Here is a 9,990-nt window from a genome sequence, read left to right on the forward strand (position 1 = left end):
TCAAAACTCTTGTTTTTGTTTCTGCTTTTTAAACTCTCCCGATTCTGACATTTGAGCGCTAATCTCCTAATGAATTTGTTCTATTATGAGATAGCAGGATTTGGATGTCTAAGCATGAGAGCTTGAGCATCAATGCGAATATTCGAGAGTTGAGTATGCTAGAACATTGATTGAAACGTGTTTTTATGAATATCGTTTCATGTGTGGAAGAAACGAGGTAAAATATCATGCTTGACTGCTTTTGCAGTTGAAGAGTACGGTAATTAACCTAGTTGTCAAGCTTGTTATGCACAAAGTTTGCTCAAGTTGTTTCTAGAACCTCTAAATTAAGAGGAATCCGCATCAGTTCCTTGAGTTCCTTTTGGGAATTCCTCTTTATCAGTGGAAATAGGTTACCACTAACGTCACTTTCTTTTATGCACTGAAATCTGCTCCGTGTTAGCAACAACTTCTAGCAATTCAGGAAAAGTGAAGAGATTATGAAATGGACAGAATCTTATTTAGCATTGATGTTTGAATTACTGTTGAGACAAATATATTCTAAATAATTTTATTAGTAATATTTGTTCAATAAGTTATGCAAGGCTTTCCACTCCTGCAGGGTCGCTACGTTCTCGAACTTGCCTAGCAGAGCAATAGAGAAGCCACTATTATGAATTTATGATCTCAGGCAACTCCTATAGCACTGCGATTTTTCTTCTTATCAACCGCCCCGTCAAAATTAATTTAGATGAGTATATATATATAGGAGGTAGCCATTTAGGAGGACGCTGCATTCCAGCAAATGCTTGGTCAGGTTGATGCTTGCACGCATCACATTCCTCCTTCACTTTGTGTTTAATTTGCATATGGCAAAATCTCTCTCAGCACCAATCTTGACGCCTGAACAGGAAATCATTCCTAGACTTGCGCGTTGGCCTTATGATAAATGCTGATAAATTAACGAGTGACTGATTAGCTTGGAGCGAGTTCAATCGATATTCTCCATGACGAATTCTATCTTTCCTTCCCATTTTAAGATACATAGATCATATTCACCAAAGGACTAAAATTCCGCAGACAAAGTCACTAACGGAAGTACATAGCCATTTCCATACACACAACAAAAAAAGTTAGATCATAATACTACAAATGTCACACAAGAGTAAGTTCACAGAACTAGACTACGCTTACAATCCAAAGCAAGCTCCACCCTCAACCTATAGGTAGGGATTTCTCCTAGCCGGTTCAAATTAAAGTTCTTCAGATCTCAATTGCTAGATTGGCGCAACTCAGGTCTCACAAAGTCAGCATCTGGTGGCACTGAAATGTCTACTGTAGGTCTCAGTTGAGCACAAACTTCAATGGCTCCATGCACCGGATCTGATAGGAAGTTGCCAATGAGATCTCGATTGACGGGAGTTTCATTGTCCACAGCTACCAAAGCTTGTTGGTTAAGGATATAATCAAAACGAGGAGCCCATTTCCTGGATCCCAATCTTGCTGTTGTTGAGCAATTGTCAACCATGAAAGAAACTCCACGTGCGTGCATAAATGGATTCAAAGAATCCACAGACTCTATCACACTTTCATTGATGATCTCAGAGTATGAGTGCCCTTTCTTCCTTAAGATTTCAATCTAGAATTCAGAAATACAAACATTAGACATTATAACGCCAAAAAGTGAGATACAAAAACATCGTCTATTTCCAATTCCTTTCTTGCCCAGTCAAGTCAATAAGTGGTTACTATAAACCAAGATATAAGGCCCAATAGCAATAAACCCAAATTATTTTACTACACCTACAAAAGAAACAGGGGACAGAGAGAGAAGGGAACCACTAAACGCTTGGTGATTAAAGAAAACTTCTTCATTTATAAGTATGTGTTACCTGCGCCATCATCAATGCCACATAGACGCCTGCAGTAAAAGGATATAATGGACCTAGGTCCCCTGCTTGTCTAACTGATCGGACTCGCTCACCAACCTTCCACATGCGTGTTTGATCAATTTTACCCATTGGAAAAGCTGGAAGACCATCCTTTTCCTATTAATTGAAAACACAAAAATTAGCTTAATGTTGATATTTAAAAAAAAAAAAAAAAACCTTCAAATTATATCTCATGTTTTACAAGGAAAAGATATTTTTTTTTTGTATTTCAACATACATCTCAATGAAAATGATCTGCTTCCAAACTAGAGTTTTCATAAAACTGTGATGGCAAAAATGAGAGCATGAACATACATAAAAGCGACGGCCAGCCAAGACAACACTGCGAATCTCATTGCCGCAAGCTACATCTTCATAGCACTCGTACAAGATATCCATGCAGGGATAATATGAAGCACTGTATGCAATCTCAAATTCCTTTTTCCCTTCTTTAGACAAGGAATTGTATACGGCCAACATACCCTATAACACAAAAAGACAGAAACATGAACAATTAGGCATCAATGCTTGCTAAACACAAATAATTGCATGCATGTATGAATAAAGCAAGAAACATAGGAGGACAATAATCAAATTTTATCACATGCAACCTGGGTTGAGATGATCTTTGATATAATTCCAGTTATGCACTCAACAGTATTCTTGTAAGCTTCCTCTTCACTCATTCCATTTTCAGTGTATCGTCTAAACAAGGACTCCACAATTCCATGTACAGCTCCCAGTAAAATGCCTACATATTGTGAAGTCAACATTCATGCATTAAGCAATTAAAACATAGCTAAACAATGAAGTGGATAGTTGCAAACTACACATACCACGCTCCCCAAAGATGTCACTCTTGTACTCCTGTTCTAGAGTAGTGGCAAAAGAGAAAGGAGAACCAAGGGCAATTGACCATCCCAAGGCAACATCTGTGGCTCTACCATCAACATCCTGCATAGAGAAAACAATTAAAACCTACTGTCAGTGAAATGAAATAAACCCTAATGCATGTGATTAGGATTTTTTTTTTTTTTTGGTGTGTGTACATGACAGGGTTTCTTGTGAGTGGCTTGTGTGGCTCTGACAAGGGGAGAGAGAGATAACCTGGTGGACTGCAAAACTAGAATTAATTCCAGCACCATTGATTTCTTTGCCTTGAACATAGAGTCTCCTTACAGATGGACCCATTCCCTTGGGACACACAGCAATCACACTAATGTTTTTTGGAAAGTCAAGTCCCATTGACTGCAAATGTCCAAGAAGAAATCCATGGGAAAGCCCAAGTATGCTGTTTGGCTTCATATGGGATAAAATTTTCTCATAGTTATCAGCCTGTCATAGCAAATAAAATTAGAATCATTACAGCGAGAAAAAAAGAATATGAGGAGGAAAGGAACTGACAAAAATTAGACTGAAAACATAGTAGACATTCATCAAGAGAAATGTAAAGATTATGAGATTAGTTCATTTAACTTACATTTCCCTCTGCTAAGCTTTAACTAATGACCAGTGGGATTCAAAATTTATGTCATAAATAAACAAAAATATGAGATATTTTCTTTTCTTTTTTCTTTTTTCTTTCCTTTTTTTAAAAAGAAAGAGCTAAAAGATGTGTAGAAACAACTCTAACAAGGAAAATCATTAACATTATTTTTTCCCCTTATTCCCTATGTTGCATAACAAGAATCAAACAATCAAATAGGAACGTATCACTCATCAAAATTTAGCAAAGCACACGCACATTACCAAGTTCACACATTAAACACAAACATCCAGTCACAAAGAAATGAATATCACGTTTGCTACTTCCCTATTACCTTCTTGAAAAATTGATATCATGCAAAACATTCTCCTAAAAGAAAATGCCATTTACAGAGCTTCCCTTTTTTTCTCTCTCACATTATAAGAGCAATATGGATTTGATTAAAAAAAATCAGAAGAGGAAAATATTTAAAATTTCAGCAAAATTTTGCAGAAATACAAACTTAGCAAGTATTATAGAACCAACCTGTGCAGCATCAGATATCAGTAACATGACAAGGTCACTGCCTGAAATAGTTTCCCATATATCGCCTAGAGTCCCATTCTCTTCAGTAAAACCAGCTGCACGAGCTTCATTGAATGAATGAGATCCCTTCCTAAGTCCAATCTACATTACACAAAATAACCACAGAAAAACACATTACATTTAGAAAAGAGATTGGTCAACCATCTCTGAGCAGCATTCCAAACAACTATATATATATATATATATATATATATATATAACAATACCACTTACCTTCACTACAATATCAGACTTGGCGTCTGCTAGAGAATCCCTTAAATTCTGAGCTTGGGCAGGACCCTTACAATGAGAAAGGGAAACATCAATAGTTTATCCTCTACAGCACATATTTAATCACTGTGAAAGAACATAAATTAACTACAAAGAGATCCTAATATTTGGACACTGGATTGTTACATTATAGAAAAATCATAAAAAAAAAAAACTTCCTGCGCACATATTTTCACACACCCACACCCCCTTACATACATAAACATGCATGCACTGTTATATCTAAATGCACGCGCAAGCACACACACGTATATATGACACGCATATATATGAATGAACTCACATGAGGATAAAGACCTGTATTTCCATAGATATTCCAAAAGAACAATAGTGATTAGACTTGGTTGATCGGAATGAAAAATAGAACATCAGTTTCCTTGTATTATCAAACTTTTCTCAGTAAATAAACAGAGATAAATATGCACATAACAATAATTAAGTAAAACAAAATGTTAAAATAGAATATTCACCTGGGAACCCCAACCAATAACGCCAATCTGCTTGATTCCCTTGAATGCATCTGGCAGCAAGTGGAACAAATCCCTTCCTCCTCTCACAATGTACTACAACAAACAGTGAGCAACATAAGTAACAATTTTTGCAGCTCGCACAGTGATACGCATGCATAGAGCTTTGACTACATATGTACAACTAACAGAAGACAGAAAATAGATGGAACACATTAAAGAAATCTTTCTTCTTTGTTTGTCTCTCAGCAAAGTAAGAGAGAAAAAGAGGAAAAGTCACAATCAATAACACAGAGAAAGGGAAAGAAATAAAATGAAATGAAATGACATACCTCGTCATGACCAGCGAGGGAGATCTTCTCCTTCTTGAAGACAGAGGTCTCAAAATCAAGAGAAATCAGAGGCTCAACAGTAGGAGTGGATACCATACGAGCACCGAGAGCTGAACCGCCGCCATTACTACCATTATTATCGGCTCTAAGTGCCATAAAGGACTTGGAACTGGCAGATAAAAGCCCTAAACCGGAGCTAGAAGACAAGGATTTCCGCGTCAATTTTGGGGATTTATACGGCGTCCGGGTGGAAAGAGTAGCTGTGAAGGAAGTCGCGGAAATCATTAGTAGTGCGATGAAAATTCAAGGCGGAGAAGAGACCGCTAGAGATGAGAAGGGGAAACTACCTTCGTCACTGTCAGCTAATGACTGCAGATTTGATATTTTTAGCTGCTGAGTTTCTTGAGCCCTATATTCTAGTAGAAGATAGATACGTCGTACTGGCGTCTGTTTTCTGGTTTTCATTGTGCGCCTATAGCGTAATACGCCCACTTTGTGTACTGTGTTAACAAAATTTCCTAAATAAATTAGAAAATGGGTCATTTTTTTAAATAAATAAAAATAATAATTTTTTATAATCAAAATTATTCTACAATTTGTCATAATTAAAATTAAATAATTATTTTAAATATTTATTTATAATAATAAAAAATTAATTAGATTATTATAATATATATTTAAAAAAATAATGCTTTATTAAGTAACTTTTTAAAAATTTTAGAAATTAAAAAAATGATTCATGAAAAAGTATGCTAATTTTAGATATTGAGAAAGCTAAAAAGATTATATTATTATTTTTATAGTTATTTTTATCAAATACTTTTACTTTAACGGCTAATTACTAACTGCTAATATCTAACAACTAACCATTAGTAAAATAACTTATAGCTACTAAAACAATTAAAAACTACTAGAACATTTAACATTACCAAACAGAGTCTTAAGTTAAATAAATTTTTAAATATATTTTATAATGATTTGTTGGATTGGGTTAGATGTTTTTGTCAAATTTCCTACTTATGAACTCGTTGCATAGCATTACTGAATTGACAATTTGAGTTTGCAGATGGACAAGGCATCATTGCTTGCTGAAGTTGCAAGTCATTTGCAAGAACTGAAGAAGTGTGCTGCATAAACTAGCGAAGGTCTTTTCATGCCAACGGAAATTGATGAAGCAAGAGTAGAAGGACAACAAGATGTTGCCCCTTGTTTAATCAAGCTCTATGAAGTTGCATTATAAGCCTGGACTTCTATATGATTTGAGACAAATTCCTTCTCATCTTCATCAGGAGACCTGTGGTAAGCACATTGATTTCTATGGTCGCACTTGCATCCCTTGTATCATATTATTATCTATGTTCATATGCTTAGCAACTTGGCAATTTGGCAAACTCTGGGGGTGTGCTAAATTTAAGCAATCTGTGACAATTACATAAACATCAAGAAAGTTGGATCTTATGGTTCAATCCACTTGAAACCAACAGATGAGTAGATTGGGACATTGGGTAATTGACTTGCTGGCATTGAACTCAATCTAAATGCCCTTCTGAAATCTTGAACAACTAAAGAACGCAAAATTTATTCAGAATTATGCGTGACTGAATTTTTCAAAAAAAAAATGTAAGCCAGTTGGGTTAAAGAAGAGCAGAAACAAGCAGAACTATCTATCTTTTTATTCTACTTTCCAATTTTCTTGCTGAAAAAAAAGTCTAGTTCTTTTTGATCTGTACCACAGAATCAAGAAGCAAAGAAATCTGTATTCAAGAATGAAGCTTAACATTACTCCTATATTACTCCATTTCTTTGACTCTTCCAGACCCTGTTGCATCGAAAACCCTTCACCATACAGGTAGGAGTTTCCTTCTATAATCTCCAAGCATTTCCTCTTTCCTCTCCCTCCTCCATACTCATTTATCAAAAAACACTCAAAAGGATATTTAAATAGGCTCAAATGGTGCATGAAAATCCAATAATCTGGTATGTCCTGCTTTGCTATGAAATACCCAGAGAAGAGGAAAAAAGATCCCATAAGGCCAGCAATTATAGATGTTCCCATCATGAAATTTGGCACAAGAGCACAAAAGCATACAACAAAAGAATTTGACATCAGAAAAGCCATCCATACCACCAATAAGAAATAGATGAACCCATCCATTTCCCTTTTCAGTCCAACTAGCCAGTACACTGAGGTGCTGTAGAGGAGTGCCACAATTAACAGAAATGGGATGAATACAAGAGTATTTGATATGACATAAGAAGAAACTCTATAATCACCTTTTGATTAAAATTCTTCTCTCTTGCAAGAAAATTGGCAGGCCTTCTGTTGTTGATGCAAGCAAGAAGGTGAGGCTGAAGGCAAAAAACCCAATTTGAGTTTGTAGCTTCAATTTCTTTGGGTCATTAGTTGCATTCCTAAACATAGTTCCAAGCACAACCCCAGCAACCACTGCTTGTATTATTCTCGCAGTGAAGAGCTGATTGGTTCTGGAAATGACAGTGGAGAATCTCTGAACCAGTACTAAAACCTCCTTGAATCTACCATTGGGGTAACATATTTTCGCCTCTTTGACATTTCTTAGATTAGGATTTCTTCTGATCTCTTCATATTCTTGTTCTGTCACATTACCTTTTATTTCGCTTTATTCAATGTCTATTACTAGGGCTTCTGTCACTTCAAAGGCAAACTCAATCACATTAACATGCCTAGGAATGGAATGACCAGCAAATCTAAGCTGCTGCTCAAGGAGATGCAGGGATCCTTGGTGAAGGACAGAGCCATTTGCTAATGATAGAATCTGATCAAAAAGCTCAAGAATTCGGAAACCAGGTTGATGGATAGTTAAGATAATTGTTTTACCTTGATTTGTAGCCATAGATTTGAGCAACAGAACTACATGAAGAGCTGATGCCGAATCCAATCCTGATGTTGGTTCATCAATTAAAAGAACAGTTGGATCATAAACTAAATCTACACCAATGGATACTCTACGCTTCTCGCCACCTGAAATGCCCCGGCTTGATTCGTTACCAATTCTCACATTGGCAACGTGCTCCAATCCAAGTTCTTTCAGTAGTTCCCTAACTCTAAAATCAGCAGTAGCTTGGAACTCGCCTCTTAACCTGAGACGAGCGCTATACAGGAGAGTTTCTTCAACAGTAAGAAGTGGGAAAAGAACTTCTTCTTGTGTGATATAACCTAATAATCTCCGAAAGCATCTAGCATTCATTGGCTGCTCATTCACAAGAACTTGACCAGAGACTCTACTTGGTGGGATCATACCAGCAAGTATCTCCAACAATGTTGTCTTTCCTGCCCCACTTGGACTAGCAATTGCCATGATCTCCCCTGGTCTAGCTTCACAACTCACATTTCTCAGTATGCAACCATTAACAGTTGTCTTCTTCCAGTGAAGAAGCCAGAAGTAACACTCATCATTCTGACTGGATAATTTGTAAGAAACTTTATTTGCTCTAATTCTATACTGAGTTTTCAGTCCAGCAGAACCAGGAGCTTTTCTTGGTAGTTCCATTCAAAGAAACAGAAAAGAAAGAAGGCTATGAGAAATGAAAAGAAGACAGGAAGTAGCTGGAGTGAGAAGATGAGCTAACACACCAAACATGCTCCATTTTTGTATACGCCAGTAGTATCTGAATTATTTAATTTTTCTTTTTTAATTGATAGATTCATCAAACAGGCAGGCTTCCATACTGAGCTTGAAGACATGCCTCTAAACTGGATTTTATAATTATCAAAATGGCTTAGCCATTTTGGTTTGGTTTATTCCTTTTAATTTTCTTGTATACTGCTGATATGGTAATCGTTCTCACAAGCCATATTTCAACAATTTATTTCTAAGAAACCAAACATAAAACTACATGCCAATTGTAAATTGAGCGAAGTTAATTGTACAAAGCCAATATTCAAGTCACAAAGCAGAGAAACAATTTGGATTTCTACTAGTCCTTGGTTTTCTAGTTTGAGGACAATTTAGCATACCAAGAGATTGGACAGATTGCAGGGAACAACAGAACCCTGCATCAAAGCCTGGGAATTTGTCCATCATCTAGGGAGATCATAGCTCTATCCTTCGGTATATATGTGACAAATGCATGTAACATTTGTTGCCAAATTAAAGAAGAGAGGTGGCATAATTATTTTCAACGTAAGTGGCTTGATGCTGGGGAATGCATGACACCAATGCATGCCTCAGGACACCCGTATGCAAGCACAGACAAGGCTATACGAATTTGGATACGAATTTGGAATGTACATGGAATGAGTCCCGGACATTGAAGATGTGACAGATGCTTGAGGGGACTGTGAGAGTGAGAATTCCAACCTGCCTTTTGCATTAATTGTATACTGTTGAGAACTGTTTGAAGAGTGGTTGACCGTTTCATTTTCATATTACAGAAAAGCTTTTCAGGTGAACTTTTGTGTTGAGTCTGCAGGTGTGGGGTTGGTCTCTGTTCCCTGCAATGCATCAGCCATGTGAGAAGTGAATTGCAGTTAAAAACTTTGCAACTTCTTAGAAAAAGTTTAATGCCTTCCCCCTCTTCAAATTGACAAATTCTCTATAGTTGTGCAACGTGTGGATTGTAACACCCATAATTTTTAAATTTATTATTTTTGGGTAATTATTGATATTTTATTTTATTTGAATTTTAGGAAATTATTTGAAATTTTTCGGATTTTAGAAATCGGGTCCGATTTTTCGAAAATATAAACTTTGATGATTTTTAAAAAAAATTAATTTAAATACCACGTGGCAAAACAAAAAATATATTTGGAGTCTATGAATTTTTCTGAGTTTTCTAGAATTTTTTTGAAATTTTTGGACCTCGTTTTCGGTCTCAAGACAGAGTAAAAATTCAAAATTTTGTATTCTGAATCGAACCGGACCGGATCGGACCGGTCGAATCGGACCGATCTTTCTTCT

General features: G+C 36.2%; 1 protein-coding gene and 1 pseudogene across 1 annotated transcript; both read right to left on the reverse strand.

The window, feature by feature from the left end:
- Window positions 1–1,069: 1,069 nt before the first annotated feature.
- Window positions 1,070–5,544, reverse strand: LOC110670005 (ketol-acid reductoisomerase, chloroplastic). Its single transcript, XM_021831920.2, has 11 exons — window positions 5,398–5,544; window positions 5,051–5,310; window positions 4,722–4,814; window positions 4,195–4,260; window positions 3,922–4,062; window positions 3,018–3,245; window positions 2,747–2,864; window positions 2,522–2,661; window positions 2,226–2,393; window positions 1,872–2,027; window positions 1,070–1,618 (listed from the first exon to the last, which is right to left on the reverse strand). The coding sequence occupies exons 1-11, from the start codon at window positions 5,513–5,515 to the stop codon at window positions 1,250–1,252; spliced, it is 1,857 nt and encodes a 618-aa protein (XP_021687612.1). The 5' UTR covers window positions 5,516–5,544; the 3' UTR covers window positions 1,070–1,249.
- Window positions 5,545–6,722: 1,178 nt separating this feature from the next.
- On the reverse strand, window positions 6,723–8,724 carry LOC110669953 (ABC transporter G family member 10-like; annotated as a pseudogene).
- Between the last annotated feature and the right edge of the window lie 1,266 nt (window positions 8,725–9,990).

The sequence above is a fragment of the Hevea brasiliensis genome, chromosome 10 (genome assembly GCF_030052815.1).
Source record: "Hevea brasiliensis isolate MT/VB/25A 57/8 chromosome 10, ASM3005281v1, whole genome shotgun sequence".
Taxonomy (NCBI): Eukaryota; Viridiplantae; Streptophyta; class Magnoliopsida; order Malpighiales; family Euphorbiaceae; genus Hevea; species Hevea brasiliensis.